Below are 21,471 nucleotides of genomic sequence, written 5' to 3'. Positions count from 1 at the left end.
TTCTTGTTTTTTTTCTTTAGATAACAAATAACAGTACTTTCTAATACAGTGCTTTTTTTCAACCTTTTTTGGGGTTGGTTAACCCCTAAAGTTTTTGCGACGAACTTATGCACCCCTGATTGCTTTACAGTAAAACTAATGACTTCATCAAGGAGATATGCGCTAGTCAAAATTATTAGAAACAGGTTGTTTGCGGTTAAAGAGAAGACCAGTTTCGCAGAGATAGCGCCAAAAACTAAGGAAAAAACTGTAGAAAAGTGGCTAAATTTGTTAAAATTGTTCAAAATTTTGACAAAAAAATGCTCAAAATTTTGGTTGTGATACACCTTTGTATACCCTTTTTCACTGGTGCACCCCTGGCGTATTTTGGTGCACCCACCCTAGGGTACACTGTGCACACTGGTTGAAGAGCACTGTTCTAATATATGTGACTAATTACGTAACTCAATCCATTAATATCTGGTTTGTTGGTATTACAATGGTATGAGTAGTTAGACCAGCTTTATACTTTTTCTCTATTTCCTTAAATTAACCGTAATGTTCACAACACGTTATTGAGAATATATCGGTTGATGCTATCGCATTTACCAGACGAGCGGGTGACACAGCGCCATTTTTTTTAACGTCGTATAACTCGCGCAGTTAGGTTTTAAACGATCTAAACTCCTCTAATTATGGTTGTTTGATGGCATGTCGGAGCGCCACGCGTCTTACGGACCACCACACTCTTGTTTGATTTATGGCTGAACTGCTTTGATGTGCTTCGAGTTGGAGATTTTTCGACTTGCGGCAGATGTTCCATTCTCTAAACAATGGCGGAGATGAATTATGCCTGATATTTTCGCCACGCCGTAGGTTTCTTTGCTTTCCCAAGGCGCGAAATTGGTTTTCTCTCTTTTCTACGCTTTGTGTTTTCTATCCCACGTCGAGATTTTTGTCATCGCTTCGTGTTTGCTTTTCCGTAATGTGTTTGTCTTGCTAATTCTCGAACAGAAGGCGAAATGTAAATACACGTTGCCGACGCGACACAAACTGCCGTTGTTCATCAACACGTATTGACAGCGACAAACGCTGGTCCAACCAGCCAATTCTGCACCGTTTCCGTCGCCCGAAGTCTCGAGGAGAGAATTTACAAGCATGAAATGCAGTTATTCGCCGGTCGGAACACGTTTACGCCTTATCTTTGTTTACTCTCGGCCGCGACCTGAGGACGAGCACGCGCCAGTCTGGCGCCACTATGACATAACAATTGCGATTCCTGCACCTGCCCTCGAAGCGGCAGGTGTTGCGTCACGCATGGCTGCGTACAATATTCAATTATTAATCGTCTTTTACGAGTTCTAGAAATGGAAAGTAACCTGTGACATAAAAAACGTGACAGCGATTTTCCTGAAATTGCTGCATATTTTTAAGTTAGCGGTACAATTTTATTGCGGCCATTGCAGTGTTAAATAAATATACCGAAATGGGTCGTTACATTGATAAATTATTTAATAATTTCTGTGTTATCATATAGTATTGGTCTACAAATTTATTTTTACCCCGAACTTCTGCTCTATTTTTCAATGTAATTTGAATGCGAGTTTGTTTTAAGTTTGACTTGCGCCGCCAGTTTTGCGGTCGTAATGCTAATCCAATCAGAAACATATCAAATACCACTGAAAAGCAAGTTATTGCCGCATGGTCGGAGTTGTGGAGAGAGAGTAAGCGAGAGTTCCCCCTTTTTTCCTTACTTATAGATGAAAGGAGAGTATAAGGGCTTTATCTGCGCCGCCATATGCCGCTCTTCTGTAGTTTCTCCTCATAATACGCGTGCCGCACTTAACGCGGTGAATAGAGTTTCGTATAAACTGTTCCACTGACTCAAGGACCGTACAACAAAGTGCCTTTAGTTCGAGCAAAGTGCCTGTTTTTCTAGTCAACCAGCATAGTTTACGTTAGCAAAGATAAGGGGTTATTTTGTTAGAAGCTCAGGATTTGTTATTTCAAGATGCTACAACTTATGATGGACGATGACGTCACACAGCAGTTTATTCATGATTCGCTGATGGCTGATTCAATGAAACAACCCAATCAACAACAACAATTCAACTCGTTTCCAGATGATTACTTGCGCTTCAACAGCAACGACATCAACAACCATCCCATACAGAACCAGCAATCTCAAAACATGCCGACCTACACCTGCAACCAGAACCAGGGAGGGTATGTGAACATAACGAACCAGCGCTACCACCCGTACCAGCAGAAACCACCAGTCCACCAGCACTACCCGACCACCAACACCAACCAGCAGCAACCACAACAGCCATCGTATCCACAAAACCAGATTTTACCGATTTCTTCGTATCCGTGTACCTCGTACTCTTCCTACCCGACGGTGTCAGATAATTACCAGTCAAATTGCAATCAGTGGCAGAGCAACGTTCCAAACTACGATTTAAATTGCAACAATAGCAGTAATAGGGAGGTTTACGGCGCCACGCCTTCTACCACATATATACAGGACCAAGGACAACAGGTAGAAACAAAAAAAAAAACTTAATTCCTTCGATCCCGGTACGGTGAATTAGCTGTCTATACATAAAACGAAACTAATGCAGCATATATGTAGTATGTACCAACATTTACGAGCCGTTACGTTTTTTCTGTGGTATACGCGGGCTCGGTTTGTGTGTTTAGTTGCCCGCACCGATTGTAACAAATGAACTATTGTATGCGCTGCTTTCACATTGTAGTTTTGCGTTTTCAAGCAATGCAGCTAATAAGGCATTTTACAGGTCAATCAAAACTTTCCCGGCGATTTCCGGTCATTCCAAACCTGCACTGCAACACAGCCATCTTACGCCAACCAGCCATATACAGGTTACAAACAAAAAAATAAACTTTTTGTTTCTATGTTGTTTCTTAAACTTTATGTCACCTTTTTATTTTTAGCAGTTAACGCACGCACTGGACCCGTGCATCATCTGACGTACGTATCTCCACAGCTACGCAACATGGTAAGGAAACACTTTTCTGTCTTAACTTATTACTGTGTCTAAACTTTCTACCATTTTTACCACATACATGTTTCTACAATAAACATAGACAAGTCGTATACAGCTTTTTTTCGCTTTTTTTAGTTTTATGGTAACATGTGCATCTTAGTATTTTGTCTTTTGCAGAACGGCGACTCAGGTTCGAGTCCGGACGCCGATTTTCTCGACGTAAGTTTAATTTTAAATTCAAGGGAAACGTGCGTGTAACAATTTTCGCATGTCTTTATTTTGTAGGGCGACTCTCCGGACATTAAAAAGAAAGGGAGTAAAAAGCGCAAAAAGAAGGGCGCCAATGAACCACAAAAGCCAGTATCGGCGTATGCTCTATTCTTCAGGTTAGGCACGATTTAGTTTGTTCTTCGTGACTTTTTTGTTTACATGTTCATAAGCGAAGTTGTGATTTATTTTCTTACGATATTTTCAATTGTTCCACCCCTAATTTGCCTCTTTGTTAACATCACGGTCGCTTCCCTTGACGGGTGCATGCAATTTTGATGTGTTTTTGTTCGTTAAATTGATTCGCCGATTCTCCAGGGACACCCAGGCTGCGATAAAAGCCGACAACCCGAGTGCAACTTTCGGCGAGATCTCAAAGATTGTCGCTTCCATGTGGGACAGCTTGAGCGAGGAAGCGAAGCAGGTACTAACCGGTCGTAGCCGGTTTTTAGGAACCGGCGCGGCCATTTTCGCCTCCGGAGAAAAGAATAATGTTCGCTATCATAACCTTGTCACATAAATTATTTATCTTGAACCCGAGTATCATATGACTTTATACTTGACATATGTTGATCTAATCACGTGATAGCCTCAGACTCTCAGTGGCGCCGTTTCCTCTTAAACGTTCTCACCAAAACCACTTTCGTTGCTTTTTTATCAACGGAATTAAATATTTAGGTTTTCGTCAACAGATCTATAAAATGAAGACGGAAACTGCAAAAAGAGACTACCTTAAACAGCTGGCAGCTTACCGCGCTAATCTGGTGTCCAGGGTAAGATTTATGAAGGGCGTTGCATCGTAAATCTCTTCCTAGCTTTTTATAATCGGCGTTGACCTTACCAAGTAACCCTATGTAAATATTATAAGTGGTTTAAAAACCAAAGTTCCTGTTATTCATAAATTAAATCCTTATTTTTGCCACTTACCCCAAACTTTTAAAGTCTCCTTTGTTATAACACCTCCGCTTTAGAATCACATTTTTTCTTTATCTACATTTATTTTATTAGGGAGGTCTTGACGCTGATGACGACGACAGCCAGCCGCTCTCCATACTTAAAATTAAGATGGACAAAGCGACGTCTAGCGGTAGCGGTTTACCTCCTCCACCGCAGCTACAAGTCGCTCCGAATGTTGCGTTACGAGGTTAGTTTTCTCAATCTGTGGATATTTAATTACCCAAAAGATGATTTGTATATCACCTTTATTAAAGCAATCAAGATTGATTTTCTGTGCATATAAAACCAAAATAATTCGAAAGCCTTATTTTAAAAGTCAGTAAAGTTTATGTAAAACCGAAAGTAAAACGTACACCTTAAGTTCAAAGTAATAACACAGCAATACTTGTTATGTAGGGCTATCCAGCAGTGCTTCATCAGTTCCAATATGCACACTTGGTCCACCACAAACTATAACATCCTCCGTGGCATCAAATGGTATAAAGGTTAACCCGCCCTCAAGTGACGGTCAATGTCATGTTGTAGTTCATGCAGTGCCACAAACAAGGGAGAATTCAGTAAGGGAAACTACCACCCCTCCTCCTATACAGCTACGTAACATTGTACCAAAAGCGAACTCTCCAATTGCGTTTCTACCAACGAAAGGACAAATTATCAAAGTATTACCACCGAACCAGGTAGAAATCTCCAGACTTTATAAAGTTTAACTGTTTGTTTTAATAATGTGTTCTTAAACATTTGATCCTAAGGAGCAATTTATTCAGCACTAAATTATTAAGATTTCCAATAACTTTATTGGAGCTTGTGCTTTATGACGCGATATAAAAAAATAATCTTATTTCTGCGCTGTAAGGTCATTAAATAGTTGGTTTTGTATTTACCGCGTTTGTTTCCACATAGGCCGCTACCATCGTCAGTCTTGAGGAAAACAGAAACCGAATCCTAAAGATGACCGACGTCATTCGGCCTTTCGTGTCCGTTTCTGTCAGCACGACAAGTGTAAGTTGACAACTTATAGGCTTTTTAATACTGCTTGTTTTGGCGCATTTATGTCGTAAATAGTCAAACGGAGTGGACAGTTTATTAAATTAAAGTGTCATCTAACACAGTCGCAAATGACGTCGCAGCAGAGCAGTGTTCAACCGATTCTACAAACTCTTACTCAAGAACAAAATGCCTCAATTGGTCAATCCGAACAACAGGAGGTAAATGTACCTTTTATGAAACAAACTCTTAAATGATTTCCGTTCTTTAACGTTTACTTTTCTGTGTTTAGGTGGGCACCATAAACGATATGTTGGGCAATACTGATATAATCGACTTAACTGACGCTTCTGATAGGGAACCGGTAGGTTTATAACTTAACCGTACAAATGTTATCCCCTGTGGTACCAGAAAACAAAGCCTAGTTGGACTATGTATATATTGGAACACCACATTTTTTTATATTAAACTAGATCTGCTTTTAAAGTCCCAACAATCTTTAAAACGTTTTGTTTCAATTTTTCAAGATTCTTATCTCTGAAAGCAAAGAATCTTTACATGAAAGTCAAGGAACTACTCAGCAAACTGTTCGTATGTGTTTACGCACCGGCTGTGGTAATCTTGCCATACCAGATCCGCAATGGGACGAAGAATTCTGCTCGAGCGAATGTGTCATCAAACACTGCCGGTAAGTTTTAAGATCGTTTCGTGGTTACCGTATATATCGTACTGATAACACAAAATAAACTCTTAATTTTTTTTTAATTTGCAGAGATGTTTTCGATGGCTGGACTTCCGCTCGTCCCGTCAGCGCTTCTGTGAATTGATTGTTGAACACGTTGTCTTTATACACTGCCTTTTATTGCGTGCCAGTGCCTATAGCATGTTTAACGTCGTTCGTCTTGTTGCTTTAGTTTTTTTTTAACAGGACGTACTATAAATTCATTTTTTTAAAACACTTCTAGTATACAATTCAACTTATTATAGATAGTAAATCCCATACACATTCCATTTCTTAACCGATTGTGTCCCGTTTGCAGCAGATAAATATTACAGGTATTACGTTAACCGAAAGTTCTGTCTCTCTCTGTTTGAAACAAAATTTTGCAATAAAATCGCAGTTGTTTACCTTTCTAACAAGAATCCAAGAAGAACCACGTGTGATTTGATTAAATCTCTTCTATGTCCCTCCTAAGTTAAACCGCTTCGGTATAATATGTGTTGGAACAATCGCTTAGTTTTGGATGGTGCGGGATATCCCAAACACACATTTGCCTAATCAGCTGTCGTGATATATTCGCTCGGTTTGATATATTTGTATCGGCGCTATAGCGCATGTGCCGAGACGCTACTGCGCATGCACAGTAGGTTAGTGAACCTTTCCCAAGTTATTAGCAAAACATAGCTTTGGTTATAGTGGACAAAACTGTTCCTATAAAGTTATACGCCAGTTTTATCAATTTTCATTCAACTCGTTTCACCGGACCTATAAGTATGCTGCTAAAGTCATATTTATATTTTTTTAATTGGCAACTGTACTCGGCGTATTTATATTACGCGTTGGGTATTTTCTATTGTACTGGTAAAAATACAAAGCGACCTACGAACCATCTGAACTAATGGCAAGCAGAAGCCGTGCCCGAAGTTCATTTCGCACAATGAAATGACGTCAGCAATGGAGATGGCGTTCGCGACAGAGGCGAGCGCGTTTTACATCGACCATCAACGCGGTTTATGTGGTTTGTTGAAGTAAAATACAGAATATAGTAGTAATAGTAGGCGTATTAATTTGACAAGTAAATATCGCTAATGTCATGGGAGACTGAGTTAAAAAAAACACATCCGATTTTGAATACTACTGTAGGCCTATAGTAAATGTTGTTCATCATACTTATGCAGGCAGTGTCAGTTATGTATATTAAGCCAATTTTAAATTGTAGTAGCAGCTTTTTACTGTTAGTATTTTTTTTATTTCTTGAATAGTGCTTAATATTGATAGCCTATATAAGTTTTTTCATTCAATCCTACCTTATATATTATATTTTGCAAACCCACACAATTTCTCTTTCGTTTCTACATCTTAGAGATAAAGTAGTGACAACGGGATCTTGGTTGAAATTCATACTAATTCCCACGTGAATGTCGCTAATTTGAATAAAAATTGCTCCTCACAAAGCCAAAAGAATGGCAATTCCAAGTCGTGCCCGTGTTTATCACGACGTCAATACCCACCGACCCAGAGAATATTGGGATTATGAATCACATGTCGTTGACTGGGGGTGAATATTTACTTCGATTTGATTATATTTTGATATCCCATTATGATTGACTTGTGTAATGAATGTAACTTTATTCTTATGTGGTCGGGAAACGACAGTGGTTATAACACAGGTGTTCATACACCTCATGCCAGCATACAGTTACCATGTTACTTTGTGGGTGGTTATTTTTCGGAAATTTTTAATTGTTTTATTTGTGGCTGATAATTTGGACAACTTATTAATGACCGCTGGGTTGGAGAAATTGTTGTTAAGTGATGTGCCTAAGGGCAAATTTACCAACAATGATAATCATTGGTGGTAATTTACTCAAAAAATGCTTTTTCTTCGTTGTTTTACTTAATTGTATTTTTTACAAGGGAGTATGGGGAGAAGTAGGTACACAATTTTCAGTACGTGGTGGTGATAAATTCTGTTTTTTTAATTTGTGGGTAGCTCTTTGTTTCAGATTAGATTTGAAATCCTAATCCCTAGCGTTACTAATGTTGGAAGACTTGGAACGGTGTTCTTACTAGTATTTTATTTATTCATAACTGTATTTTTGGTATTTTAGTAATTTTTTTTAACCATTAATTTAAAATTCATACATTTCTTTCAGAAACCAGGATGACTACCAACTTGTTCGAAAACTGGGAAGGGGTAAATACAGTGAAGTATTTGAAGCATTTAACGTTACAGACAACAAAAAAGTTGTTATAAAAATTTTAAAGGTAATAATTAATTAGTTTTAAATTCATACTTTGTCAGTTTTGCTTTAGTTACCTACAATTCCTCTGTTTTGTTTTTAAACATAAGTTGAATCATTTGAAAAAAAATGTATGGGAACCTGTTAAAGTTTTTGTTACTAGTAACCATGTCGTTCATGTGATTCTACAGACAAGGTTTTTTAGGTTAAAGTCATTGCTTTGCATGTTTTGAAAAAATAACGCTACATTACTATTTTGTTTTATAGTTAAAATATTTTAGAACCTAATATTCTGTATTGGTACATTGGGATCCGAACTGTATTTTATATAGGCCTACTACAAGGTTAACAATTTTGTATAATATTGCTTTTGTGTACAATAGGCTTAAATTTGATAGAATCTTTGATTAGCTTTAACAGATCTAACGGCTGTTTTAAACAATTTGTAAAATTCATTTTGAGAAACTGTGTAAATGTTTTTTTTGTTGTCAATTTTAGCCTGTAAAGACGAAGAAAATCAAACGTGAAATTAAAATCTTGCAAAACTTACGAGGAGGTGGCCCCAACATTATCACACTCCTTGACATTGTGAAAGATCCAGTGGTGAGTGGTGTTTGGAAATAAAATTGTGCGCCATGTTTCGTAACCTGCATAGCTGTTATAGAACGTTTTTGTCGTGCTTAATCATCCAATTATAGGTCATGGGCCAATTTACTCTGGTGAATTCTTTTATAAGAAACAGCTGTCTGTTGGTAAATGAAGCATCTTGTAGACTTAAATGTTCTGATCACGATTTAATGTAGTAAAGAGTGTTTCTGCATTTTTTGTGATGCTTGTTTCATCAGGCAAACATAAGATTTATTAACTAAAATATTTTTTATAGTCAATCAGTATGGTATAATGATTTAGGGTGATTTTTAGCCAGTGTATGCAAGTTAGGAATATACATGTAAATGAAAGAGGTATGTGTGGTACACTGCTACTTGCCTTGCTAATTTTCAATATAAATCATCAATTTTAAAATTGTTTGTCCCCTGCAAAATTCAAAGCTGATCATTTATTAACAAGTCATTGAATATAACTTATACATTCAGGGATCCAAATTAAATTCTAAATTTACTTTCACACAAATAAGCGAGTGTAAAATGTGTATCAACAGTTAACTTATTTAGATTCAAAGTATTTTATATCTAGGCAGGTGAAGTTAGAACTTAATGTAATGATTGAACATGGCAAAGGGTGGCTTGCTTTTGATATGTAACTTTTCTAGTGTTTTATAAATCTAGAAAACATCCTAATCTTTGTTATCTGATGTGAGGCGAATAGCGCCACACATATCAAATTGGGAATGTTGCTCCCAATGTACCTACTACCAGAGTCTGAGTTTCTAAGCATGAGTAATAAGCTTACAGATGCAGGCTTGTGTCAAGGTACAGATGCCTGTCATCACCATAATCTGATAACACAATGAGGTTTAAAAGAAAGCCCCTGCCTTTTGCCTACAGGCATACACAAGATTTAATGTTTGTATTGTATCTGTAAATTATATGTTTATTGTTTGATGCAGCTATTTAAAAGTTAAAAGGCTAGACTTTAAAAATAAAATATAATATAAAGGTTCATTTTCAAGTATTTAATTAAATAAAAAATGGTGTGGTGTTGTTGTTGTGGCTAGTGTTAAATCACTAAAAGCAATATATACAACCAAAACAATATGCCAGGTTTTGTAAGACATTTTAATATCTGTACTTCACAGAAAAAAATACTCTAATATATTTTATCTATATATGATATGCCTAATTTAACAACTTTATTACACATTTAGTTGTACTGTTAAATATCTTTTTAAACACTTAATGAGCATGTTGCCTGGCATTAAAATCTCTCAATTTGTTATCGTTGCCAAGTTTCAATCTTGGATTGTTCCCTTGTTCACAGTAGAATTATGTGTATTACACAAGTATTTACGATGTGTGACGGTATAACAAGCTGCGAAAACCATGCATGTGCTCACACATCGGTTGTAGTTTCTTGTTCCTGAAAAGTATATTGTGCAGTTTGAGAACTTGGATTTTTCTTTAGATTAAATTGTCAAACATTTTCATTGTGGTTTATTATACACATAGCTAAGAATTTTTGTTTTTTTTCCGAATTGCTCAACAACGAGCTATGTGTATTCAGTATAATTTCTCAATTATAATAAATAAACAACAATGTTTGTCAAAAGGCATATCAGTAATTTCATATGTCACACGGGTATTGTGTATAGTATGGCTGGTGTCTACACGTCAATAATTTATAACTTGTACATGGCAAAAATTGTTCATGTGAGTTAGTGGTTATTATCGTTAATGTGTTTTGTTTTCATTGCAGTCCAGAACTCCAGCGTTGGTGTTCGAACATGTCAATAATATTGACTTCAAGGTAATGTGGTGAACTACTTCCTTACTTGCCATATACCACCTAAATTTTATACTAAATTATTTTTTCTTCCAGCAATTGTACCAGACATTAACAGACTATGACATCCGATACTATATGTTCGAAATACTAAAGGTAAAGCTTCATTACTTTGAATTTGAAGCGCACCCCTAGTTTTCATGGTCCTTGTTTACATTCTATCCAATATTTAAATTTCGTTGACAAAGCTTTATAGCCCAATCTACACTTCTGTTTATATGTGTATCACAGCATTAATGTAAGAATAACGTGAAAGTTACCATACAAATACTTAATGGTGAAAATTTCCATGCTTCATTGGACTTAATACTTAAATTGGATTACAAAGCAGAAAAACTAGCTTACAAAGCAGAAAAACTAGCTAACTTCAAACACAGATAATTATGTCTGTGTAATTTGCTGGTTTATATACATGCCTGGTATTTAATGAAATTATACCCGACTTCCTAGGCCTGACTTTATAATCAGCACCTTTGAATTGCTTGTTATATCTGTACTGTAGTTCAAATGAATAAACAGCATAATATTTGTTTTTCCAGGCACTTGACTTCTGCCACAGTATGGGTATAATGCACAGAGATGTAAAACCACACAATGTTATGATCGACCATGAGAATAGAAAGGTAATATTTTGTTGTCAATTTTTATGGTTTAAGCTTTAGTGTAAGTATAAATGTTTGGTTCGGTGCCGTGGCTCAGTGGTTTGGGAGCCTGCATCGTAACCAAAATGTCCCCGGTTTGATGCTTGACGGCATTACTAACACTAATTGGCGTATGTGTTCTTGGGCAAGACACTTAACGGACATTGCTCCAACCCAGCGGTCACTATGGGTTGTCCAAATTATAAGCCATAGGCCATATCAAAGCAAAACTCATACACAAAGTTGAGAAGTGTGGTAACTCATAGGCACACAAGGATAAAAAATGGTGCTAAAAATATGGTTAGCTTAAAAGACCTAAATGGTATTACGCGGTGTTGGGGGAATGGGCCAAATCTGGCCTAAATCCCAGTACCAAGGACCTCAAGAAATATGTTTGTGACATTTAGCATTTATACTGTTAGTGTATACATAATAAAAATAATGTTGATATAATAATAATTGATTGTGACTCAGTAATAGATATTAAGATTTATAGCCTGTTGTTATGAATACACTTATGCGGAATCATGGAAAATAGTAGAAGACTGGGTATCTCATAATTGTAGTTATTGAGAAATAATGCATGCACGTAACATTGTGTGGAAAATTAGCTTCAACATTATGACAAGCAGTTTATGTTATTCCTAATTCCATATTGAAAAGCTAGGTTAGACATGGTCTTTGCATTACATTAACAACTTTATGTTTTACAGCTTCGTTTAATAGACTGGGGATTAGCTGAGTTCTACCACCCTGGTCAAGAATATAATGTTCGAGTGGCATCTAGATACTTTAAAGGACCTGAACTTCTTGTGGACTACCAAGTAACTTGGATAACTATTGTTGGAAACATATGACATCCAATTAAACATAATATAATAACATAATGTGGCAAACACTGATAAGTCATGTTTATACAAAAATGTCATAAATTTTGTTCCCACATTTAAAATGAGTTATAGTAGTTACACAACTGGAAAAACCATTAGGTACTTTACGTAAAGCACTGAAAACTTGCTAGGATATTCACAGAAAGAGTCGCTAATTTTAAGAAATCGTGATCTTTTAATATTAAATTGTTTAATTCTCATAGCCTCGGGTTACTCAAACTAATGCTATGTTCTGATTTTATCAGTTTTACGATTACTCACTTGACATGTGGAGTCTGGGCTGCATGCTTGCTTCAATGATATTTAGAAAGGAACCTTTCTTTCATGGCCATGACAATTATGACCAGGTAAATGCACAATTCAAAGTTATATACATGTTGTTTATATGTACATCACATAATGAAAAATCTTTCGATACCCAGGATGTTACATACAGCTGTTTTCTTGTATTTTGTACTGTTAAGTTTTAATTCGCTTTGTAAAATAATTAAATTTACTTATACAACAATAGCTATTAAAAGTTTATTTGATATTCTAGCTGGTTCGCATAGCCAAGGTTCTTGGAACTGAAGACTTGTATGAATATCTTGACAAATACAACATTGAGTTAGATCCAAGATTCAATGATATACTTGGAAGGTAGTTTTTGCATATTGTTGATTTTTATCATATTTATTCTAATGAACTATTTGGTCTAATGAACTATTTGGAAAAGGTTAGTTGTCTGTTCCTTTGCTAGTTGTGCAATGGTATCCAGTAATCATCCTTTTGCCCTTCAGACACTCCCGGAAGAGATGGGAGAGATTTGTTCACAGCGACAATCAGCATCTTGTAAGTCCAGAGGCGATTGACTTCCTCGATAAATTGATCAAGTATGATCACCAAGCACGACTCACTGCTCGTGAATCCATGGAACACCCCTACTTTTGTAAGTTTACAAACATTTATATATTGTTTTCATTAAATTTTCGCATACCATTTTTTATTTCATGCACACTTCTCTCCTACCATTTATAAAAAACACGTAAGAATGTAGGGCAGAAACTGGAGCCTTTCATTTCATTTACTGTTAATTTGTTTGGTTTTAGTAAACCAAAAACATAATAAATTACTTAAAATTAACCTTGCATGGTGTGAAACATTTCTAACAATCTTGCATTGAACATGTATAATGTATGTTAAGAAGAGACAATACAATATCTAACTATTATTTTCTGCTTCAGACCCAGTTGTTAAGGATCAAGGAGGTCTTTCATCAAATGCAACTTTGCCTTCTTCTTCTACCCAACTCGGCCAAGTTCAAATGGGATCAGGTAGTTAGAAAATACACCCTGTCTTACCATAAACAAACCTGCACATGTGTTTAACCAACATTTGTTAGTATAAGTCTCAACACTTATATAATTAGTTGAACCTTTGATATGATTTTGTCCCAACTCCCAATACTACCCATGTTGAAAACAAGATTGTGTTTGTCGAGTTTGCAGTGGATTTTGGTTTGGGTTCGATCTGTGTGCGATGAGCATCATGTTAAATATTAATGCAATGATCAATAAAAACTTCTTGTCAAACGCAAAACCGTAACACGAGTCACGTTTTGTTGGTTCGTTTCTCTCTACCAGTTTTGAGCCACTAATACAAGCCACTCTGTTTACCTGTTGTCAAGACAGCTATAGCTGTTGTATTTTGGAAAACACAGGTGGCCCAGCCAACTTAACTATACATGGAGCAAATGTATAATAGACTGAATCAAACGGTTGCTAAGTGGTCATATGTATTCCTGTCGGATACAACTGTGTGCGGTGTCTAAGTACAGTATGCGGTATAAATCTAATTGCCGCAAGACTACCACTGTTAATGTTGTAATATTTTTATGCAGGCATGCGACTATAACATCACACTCACATCACTTGTACATAGGTAGGCCGAGGTTATGCAGCGTGGTTTTTAATCACAGAATGTTAACTCGTATTGACTTGCTGTCGCTGCTAAAAATGAAAAAATAGCACAAACTAATTGCATGTAATGCTGAGCTGACTAATTGGTGATTCTGCTTGGGAATTGTCTGTACCTGGAGCATGCTTTTGTTGCAGCGCTGATTTAGAAGCTAAAAATAACCTGCATCCCATTGCTTTACTTCTGCTTGATGTATTTTTGTGCCTGGAACTTTTGTTGGTAATTTTGGCTGTGTAGTAAACATTAAATTAGTTGTTTTTTGTTTTTAAAACAACAAAAGCGAAGAGATTTGCTTTTGTTTCACTTACCTGCTTCTTGATTCTGGGATAAATTACATTTATCATGCATACCAAATTTCCTTTTAAAACATTTGTATAACCAGTGCAGCATGCAGGTGAAACTGGGCTTTCTACAAATCTTAAGCACATCGATTATGTGAAAATTGGCACCTCATTTCTGTTATAGACAGTTTATTTTTCTGCTGTTAAATATTGGATTTTTTTAAATGTTTATTTTAAAAGATATTTGAACTTGTTTGGCTGGTCAATATATAAAATCATTATTTTTGTATTCAATCAACACAAACCACATGGTATTGTATCTTGACATACCATGGTTGAAAATTATAACACAACTGACGACTGTTACATTCATACTGTACATATTAAATAAGAGTTTTATATAGTTAAAAAATACTAAATTCCTTTTCAACTTTTATTTTAAGGAATGTGCCTTGGTGGAATAACTAGCACAACTGGAGTCCTAAAGGATTCCCCAGGCGGTTCCATCCGACAATCCAACACAGCTCAATCAATGAATTAAGCCTTGGAAGCATTTCAACATATAACCGTCTATAAAAATTGGTGTTGCTTATTGTCAAGATGGCATGTTTGCCGTGCTTTTTCTGGCATTTAGTTGCCTTCAGTGTGCAGAAAAAACATTTCCATTGAATTTCGATCGACGAAATAAATTTCATGACCATTTAAGCTTTTGTATGTTGTGTCTTATGTTTTGAATGTATACTGCTTTGCCATTTTCATCACAAATGTAAAAAATATGATTTTTGGGGATCTATTACAGTCACATCTTCAGCCCATTCTCTTGATGTTTCTCCCAAACACCTCCTTAATGTTTTCTTTGTATGTTTTAACTCATGCCAACTCAATAATTGTGTATTTTTGGAGTATTCTTTATGGCTAGCATAAATGTTCCACACATTAAAATCAGACAAAACAACCCAGTGTATGAAACTATGAAGTAGTACAAATGCAGTGACATGTATTGCCAACTTAAATTGACCATTTTTACTTTGATTGGTAAAGTAAAACGAAACATATTGCAGTATGGGTAATCTCAGTAAGCCCTTGCAACATGATGATCATTCATCAAACAGGTTTCTTTGTTTGTTGTGAGCGCACCATCTTTTCATATTTTTCTTTTAAGCTTTTGTGGTTACTTAACTCGATGAAAGCTTTATTCTTATTAATTTGAGAGTAAGCATTTGTGCATCTCCTCCATATTTCGATGTTACGTTCATGTGCTGTTGATGAATCTGGAACTTTTTCCAAACTTCTGTCGTTTTCACAAATTCGTGACATTTCCTCTTCTAAGACAGTATGACGTTTGACTCTGGAACAATAAATTTGGGGTAGTTTACATTCAAAAGGTAAAATCAACCGGCCATTTTCTGTTGTCAGTATTGACCTCAGATAAACTTACAATTCCTTGTGTTGTTTGTGAAGCAACGATTCCATCTGAACGTTAACAGACATAAGTCTATTTCCACTGTACTATACGTTACATAAGCTGCAAAGAACTTTATTCCATTAAGTGCTCATTTATCTACAGCGCTCACAGCTTCGCTTGGCTCTTGTTTCCAGAGCTAACAAACCGCCGCCTTTTTAAAGCAGCTTCGTACCGTACTTACAAAACCGCAGTGCATTGGAGCGTGCGATATGTATATAGTTACATGTATCCATAGACGCCATCTGCGCAAAAAGGTTATTTAGTTGTTTAACTTTTTTATTTCAAGGCAGGGTGTTTCAGTTTATTACACCCAATGATGTAGTTCTGTAAATTACTGCAACCACAATTGTAATTTCTGTAGAATTTTTGCAACTTTTTTTTGGAAAATTATATTTTTGAAACACATAAATATAATACTTCACATAAGTATTATAAGTTTACTATACAATAACTTATTTAAGTCGGAAAAGTTGTTGAAATGCTCCAAAATACTACTTCTATGCCGCGCTGTTATTGTTTACGCTCTGTCACGCTCCACTTCACATCTTGCGGTTCCTTAGCAACTTATGACGTAGCGTATCTCATTTCAATCGCCCAATCCTCGTGCGCCGTCCATGGCAACCATTATTAAAATGAGCATGAATGTAACTTACTTTAGAGCATAGATCCTAAGAAACGATATTCTTTATATTTAGTATTAAATAATATTTTTTATATTATATTTACGTTTAATTATACGTATTAATGGATTTAGAATAAAAAGATACAACTTTATTTATGCGGAAAGGCGGTAGATTACAAGTTACTTTCTCGCGGATGAATATCTGGTCGTTAGGCAGCATAGTTACTGTCAATTTCAGCCGCAAGCTGGCTTGACAACGATTCTTTTTCATGGAAACGTAAACCGTTACTACCGTGACGTCCCCGGCAATGTGTTAGTTCAGTCCGTTAAGAGAGCATCTTTCTTGGTCCTTGCTTATTGCTACCGCAGGTTTTGTTGTGTTCGCAGCGAAATTAATAACAGCAGCCCAACAGGAGCTTCTGCATTAATTAATAGAGCTCCATTTAGTTTTCACAAGCGTCAAGATGTTTAAAAACACATTTCAAAGCGGGTTTTTATCAATTTTATATAGCATCGGAAGTAAACCTTTACAGATATGGGATAAAAAGGTTAGTGACTGAAAAAGTAACAAACTTTGTTTTACACAAAAGATAATGTTACTGCTGTACTATAATAAATACTTTAAAGTAGAACATTATGCTATAAATTAAATATGAAACTATTTCTTTTAATTGTCTTCGATACATTATATTAAAACTGTTGGTATTTTAAAGTATCAATTGTACTAAGTTTCATTCTATTTAATAGAATCTATTGTATTTTGTATGATAAAATTTGGTATTCTCCGAATTACAGTTTTACGAGGTTGCCGTATTATGTGGATTGGATACAGCAAACACTTATGGTTTATGGCTTTATAAATAACTTCTCTATGTATTAACTCAATGGATATTAACTAGCGTAATAAAAGTGATTTATCGGTTTAACTGAGAAGTTAACTTTTATTTCAGGTTCGTAACGGCCACATCAAACGAATCACAGATAATGACATTCAGTCACTGGTTCTTGAAATTGAAGGCACGAATGTTAGCACAACCTTCATCACCTGCCCTGCTGACCCAAACAAAACCTTAGGAATCAAACTTCCTTTCTTAGTGATGATAATTAAGAACTTGAAGAAATATTTCACATTTGAGGTTCAGGTAAAATGAACTTGAGATTGTAAAAATATGCAGCCCATTGAATATATATGTTGATTTTCATTAGTTTACAATTTTATACTAAACATCTAGTATTTTTCTAAAATTAGACTGTTCAGAGCTTTTAGATTTGCTATAGTATGAAAATTATATATGTTATTTTTCCACAAGGTATTAGACGACAAGAATGTCCGAAGGCGATTTCGTGCATCAAACTACCAAAGCACGACTCGAGTGAAGCCATTTATTTGCACAATGCCCATGAGGCTCGACGATGGTTGGAACCAGATTCAGTTTAACCTTTCCGATTTCACCAGGAGAGCTTACGGCACAAACTACATTGAAACTCTACGAGTTCAGGTGTGAATATAAAACATTTAAATTTGTTTCTTGGCAGTTTGGCAACAGTCTATCTTAACTTAACTGAACCTGATAGTAATAAACTTAGTGCTTTTTCATATGTTTCTTTATCTGTATACTATTCTCCTCTTTATTTTTAAAATTACACCGAATTTATATACCCCAAAGTTTAAACAAGCTTAACAAAACTTCTTGTTGCACAGATTCATGCAAATTGTCGCATTCGAAGAGTTTACTTCTCAGATCGGTTGTACTCAGAAGATGAACTTCCAGCAGAGTTCAAACTTTATTTACCGGTCCAGAATAAAAAGGTAAGATGATCCAACAATATGCCTGGATTTTTATTGCTTTGGTTGTATTTGACTACTCACACTGTCATTTAAATAGAAAAGTCATGATTTTAAACTGTTTTTTTTTACTTGTTTTCAGACATAGACGAATCATCTCAACAGAACAGATCTTGCAACTTCTAATCTGCAAGTTAAAACACTTTTTTATTAGTTTCCATTTATACGTTGCAGGAGCATTCTGTTGTTTTGTGGCTTTTTAATAAAGGATTTAAAGCTTTTTTTTCAACAACAGTGTACTTTTATGTAAACTATTCAGCCCCATTTGCACTATTAAGTGCCATAAACACAACACAGCACCCTTAAAAGTTACTTATGCTTTTAATTCGGTGGTAATGTGTGTTAATGTGCTTGGGTGTGGGTGTTTTGTTACTGTTACCAACTTTTTGTTTTGCCCACAAGATGTCTCCATTTTCAGCACAGAGTGCAAACTGGTCGTTTGGATTTTTCTCTGTACGCAGCATACCGTCATGTAGCTGAAATGTGTACCACAATTTTTTATTGCGAAAAGCAACCTTGAGTTCCTTAACTGAGCGCGCATTCGCTCAATGGACACATAACTGCTGCTACATTCCTACACTGCGTCGGTAGTACGAGTTTAAACATTGGAAGTATCCACGTTTTTTAATTATTTTCCCACACCTAACCACCAACAACAGTATACATATTTATACATGTTCATTTCTTTCCATTCTCAGCGATATATTTTGTGCTGCGCGGCGTAATATATTGTTATATAATTAATTTTTGGCACAACGTTAAAACATCTACCTTTAGCGTTTCATTAAATTGTTCTATATAATATGGTTTTTGGCTGTTTCGTTGTTCGTTATTACACGATTATTACCAGTGGTGTTTGCTCTGCACGTGCGTCGCCAAGCTCTGTTCTCGCTAGGAAATGTGACAGCGGACCGATGACTGCGCAAATATGACCATTAAGTGTACATTGTATTCACATACAAAAGCGTTTGTAGTTATGTAAATTGAACGATAGACTTTCCAGACTTCCTAGTGTAAGTGCTAGACAGATTGGAGTAAACAATAGAAAAATACCGGCGTAATCTTGTACATTATTAAATCCCAAAGAAAGTTGTTGTCGCGCCAGCGGACAATTTGAATTGAATTGAATGTAACTTACTTTATCCTCGCGTGGCCGGAAAACGACAGTCGTTATCACACGGGTTTAACACCTCGTGCCAGCTTACGAGTTACCATGTATGTTGCTTGGTGGGTGATTATTTTTTTGGGATTTTTTTTATGTATGGCTGATAATTTAGACAACCCATTAGTGACCACAGGGTTGGAGCAATTGCCGTTAAGTGTCTTGCCCAAGGACACATATACGCCAACAATGGTAGCAGCGTCGAGCCTTGAACCCATTACCTCTGGGTTACAGGCAGGCGCGCTAACCACGATACCACGGCGCCGGGATAATGAAAACAACATATGGGATATTAACAGAGACAATAGCAACCTACAAAACAACACTGGAAGAAGATGGGATATTACGTTGAAATATATTTAAATTGACAGTATTCTGAATTTAACCAACTGTGCTAGTTTCTTTGCCTTGTAAACATTATATGCACAACTTCAGAACGATATTTTTCGTCGTTTTTTATCTCAAATTAAAGTAATATTGAACTCTGCCTATTTTCCTCATGTTTATGCGTCAGTTTTTTCACAAAACAAAAACTAGTTTTGTAAGACAAAGTCAAGCTGTACGAAATATTTAGGTTTATTTATGAAGCCATGAAAATAGTTTAATCTTTTTTTTTCTGTTTCCAATTTTTCACGGACTGCCGTTGTGCGTTTTTGCCCTCTCACCGTCTCTTCCTTACAGTGCCCTTATCACGTTAATATCGCCCTTTTCTCACCTTTTCTGCTTTTCGCTTGTAGTAACTGTTGCGTTTCATTCCCTGATGAAGTCTCGCAGTATGGAAGACGAAACGTTGGAAATACACTATACGTTTTTATACCAGATGAGCCACTGATATATTGTTAGCACCTTATAGCCTAATATATTTCGCATTCCTTACCTGTTCAAAATATATGTTTCTATTTTACATATTCTTTATTATTTTAAAACAGTAATCATTTATTCTTTAATCTCTGAATCGAAATCAAATCATAAAATGTATTTATGTTTTAGACTAAATTTTCAGATTTAAAACTGCACAAATAGCGTCCGTGTGCGTCGGAGCGTTGACGAGTGTCTTTTTCCTATCGTTATCTTCCGTATAAAATCTGCCTCTGTCGTTTTTCTTCGCTCTTTTAGTTTACCGCTTGCAATAAATCATTATGCAGCCGCCACAAAGATGAATAATATTAACTTCTAACATTACCTATAATACTGCGTGATTACGGTTTATCCAAATTCACAAAAACAAACGTTTACAAGCCAACACATGGTACTGGAGTTCTACAAAGCGTATTTACACACATTTTTTACCAAACCTTCAATCATTTTACGTTCTAAATTTTATGAGGGTTAATTAATACTAGAGTCTGTATATCAACATGATTAATGCTATGCTATTATTTTATACTGTGCTCACACATTATATCGTTGATCTCTTGTTAATTGCTAAATATTTTTACAAAATTCGGCTCGGATTTTATTTTTATTTTTTTTGTTTAGTTAGTGATAAATTAATCAATCGGTGGATAGTATGTTATAAACACATTAATACTTGCTCCTTTTCTGTTTTCGTAAAATGTTTAAAAACAAAGGTGACATGTAAAGTTCTATTGCGATTGAATGTTACAACTCTTACAGATATCTTGTGTTTTCAAACCGAGCATTGGACAACACACGTGTTAGTTGTAGTGTGACGGCTGATGTAATAGACAGACAACTGTCAGGTGCAAAGTTAGTATAGACCAAGTTAGGAAACGGATTGTAAAACAACGAGTCTTGTTATCCATTGTCTCGCGTCTATGACGTCATAGTCGCCACCATTACGGAGCCCACGGCATAGCATTTTATCATTGCTGGGTGCTGTTTTTCGTTTAAATATTGCGATTTTTTAAAAACTAAGCACATCTGCGCGTAAAAATGGTTTTCTACTAATGTTATATCTTATCACAATAATAAACCTCACAAAAATAATCAACTTTTATTGAACACTTAATCGATTAAAGAGTA

General features: G+C 35.8%; 3 protein-coding genes and 1 long non-coding RNA gene across 8 annotated transcripts; 3 read left to right on the top strand and 1 right to left on the bottom strand.

Annotated features, from left to right (window-relative positions):
* Nucleotides 1-1,605: 1,605 nt before the first annotated feature.
* On the top strand, nucleotides 1,606-6,352 carry cagf9 (transcription factor protein). 2 transcript variants are annotated; one of them, XM_009859653.3, is made up of 14 exons: nucleotides 1,606-2,521; nucleotides 2,781-2,865; nucleotides 2,938-3,002; nucleotides 3,168-3,209; nucleotides 3,276-3,376; nucleotides 3,576-3,681; nucleotides 3,950-4,030; nucleotides 4,266-4,401; nucleotides 4,611-4,891; nucleotides 5,115-5,213; nucleotides 5,324-5,419; nucleotides 5,491-5,562; nucleotides 5,726-5,886; nucleotides 5,971-6,352. In XM_009859653.3, exons 1-14 carry the CDS (start codon nucleotides 1,991-1,993, stop codon nucleotides 6,023-6,025), a joined length of 1,911 nt encoding a protein of 636 aa, XP_009857955.1. In that variant the 5' UTR covers nucleotides 1,606-1,990; the 3' UTR covers nucleotides 6,026-6,352.
* An 888-nt stretch (nucleotides 6,353-7,240) lies between these two features.
* Nucleotides 7,241-15,774, top strand: ck2a (casein kinase 2 alpha subunit). 3 transcript variants are annotated; one of them, XM_026833548.1, is made up of 14 exons: nucleotides 7,241-7,477; nucleotides 8,076-8,187; nucleotides 8,661-8,765; nucleotides 8,861-8,914; nucleotides 10,536-10,586; nucleotides 10,659-10,718; nucleotides 11,162-11,245; nucleotides 11,977-12,087; nucleotides 12,399-12,500; nucleotides 12,692-12,792; nucleotides 12,933-13,081; nucleotides 13,377-13,466; nucleotides 14,033-14,073; nucleotides 14,834-15,774. In XM_026833548.1, exons 1-13 carry the CDS (start codon nucleotides 7,383-7,385, stop codon nucleotides 14,044-14,046), a joined length of 1,128 nt encoding a protein of 375 aa, XP_026689349.1. In that variant the 5' UTR covers nucleotides 7,241-7,382; the 3' UTR covers nucleotides 14,047-14,073; nucleotides 14,834-15,774.
* Nucleotides 15,136-16,053, bottom strand: LOC104265509. Its single transcript, XR_717172.3, has 2 exons — nucleotides 15,829-16,053; nucleotides 15,136-15,738 (listed from the first exon to the last, which is right to left on the bottom strand). It is a non-coding gene; the product is annotated as an uncharacterized LOC104265509 (long non-coding RNA).
* Nucleotides 16,054-16,517: 464 nt separating this feature from the next.
* Nucleotides 16,518-19,175, top strand: LOC100175467 (cilia- and flagella-associated protein 20). Of its 2 annotated transcripts, XM_002131939.4 has the most exons (5): nucleotides 16,518-17,025; nucleotides 17,428-17,619; nucleotides 17,788-17,976; nucleotides 18,180-18,287; nucleotides 18,406-19,175. In XM_002131939.4, exons 1-5 carry the CDS (start codon nucleotides 16,942-16,944, stop codon nucleotides 18,409-18,411), a joined length of 579 nt encoding a protein of 192 aa, XP_002131975.1. In that variant the 5' UTR covers nucleotides 16,518-16,941; the 3' UTR covers nucleotides 18,412-19,175. The 2 variants fall into 2 exon arrangements, with proteins under 2 accessions (XP_002131975.1, XP_026689670.1); XM_026833869.1 differs by lacking the exon at nucleotides 18,406-19,175 and having other exon boundaries at nucleotides 18,180-18,296.
* The last annotated feature ends 2,296 nt before the right edge of the window (nucleotides 19,176-21,471 follow it).

This window comes from Ciona intestinalis, chromosome 3, assembly GCF_000224145.3.
Source record: "Ciona intestinalis chromosome 3, KH, whole genome shotgun sequence".
Lineage (NCBI taxonomy): Eukaryota > Metazoa > Chordata > Ascidiacea > Phlebobranchia > Cionidae > Ciona > Ciona intestinalis.
This window is presented reverse-complemented; position numbering and strand designations above follow the sequence as displayed.

Coding starts and splice junctions, on each gene's coding strand:
- cagf9 (XM_009859653.3), top strand. CDS start 1,991: ATGCTACAACTTATGATGGACGATGACGTCACACAGCAGTTTATTCAT. Junction 2,522..2,780: donor TACAGGACCAAGGACAACAG/GTAGAAACAAAA, acceptor GGCATTTTACAG/GTCAATCAAAACTTTCCCGG. Junction 2,866..2,937: donor CGCCAACCAGCCATATACAG/GTTACAAACAAA, acceptor TTTTATTTTTAG/CAGTTAACGCACGCACTGGA.
- ck2a (XM_026833547.1), top strand. CDS start 7,383: ATGGCAATTCCAAGTCGTGCCCGTGTTTATCACGACGTCAATACCCAC. Junction 8,766..8,860: donor ACATTGTGAAAGATCCAGTG/GTGAGTGGTGTT, acceptor ATCCAATTATAG/GTCATGGGCCAATTTACTCT. Junction 12,501..12,691: donor GCCATGACAATTATGACCAG/GTAAATGCACAA, acceptor TTGATATTCTAG/CTGGTTCGCATAGCCAAGGT.
- LOC100175467 (XM_026833869.1), top strand. CDS start 16,942: ATGTTTAAAAACACATTTCAAAGCGGGTTTTTATCAATTTTATATAGC. Junction 17,026..17,427: donor TACAGATATGGGATAAAAAG/GTTAGTGACTGA, acceptor CTTTTATTTCAG/GTTCGTAACGGCCACATCAA. Junction 17,620..17,787: donor ATTTCACATTTGAGGTTCAG/GTAAAATGAACT, acceptor TTTTTCCACAAG/GTATTAGACGACAAGAATGT.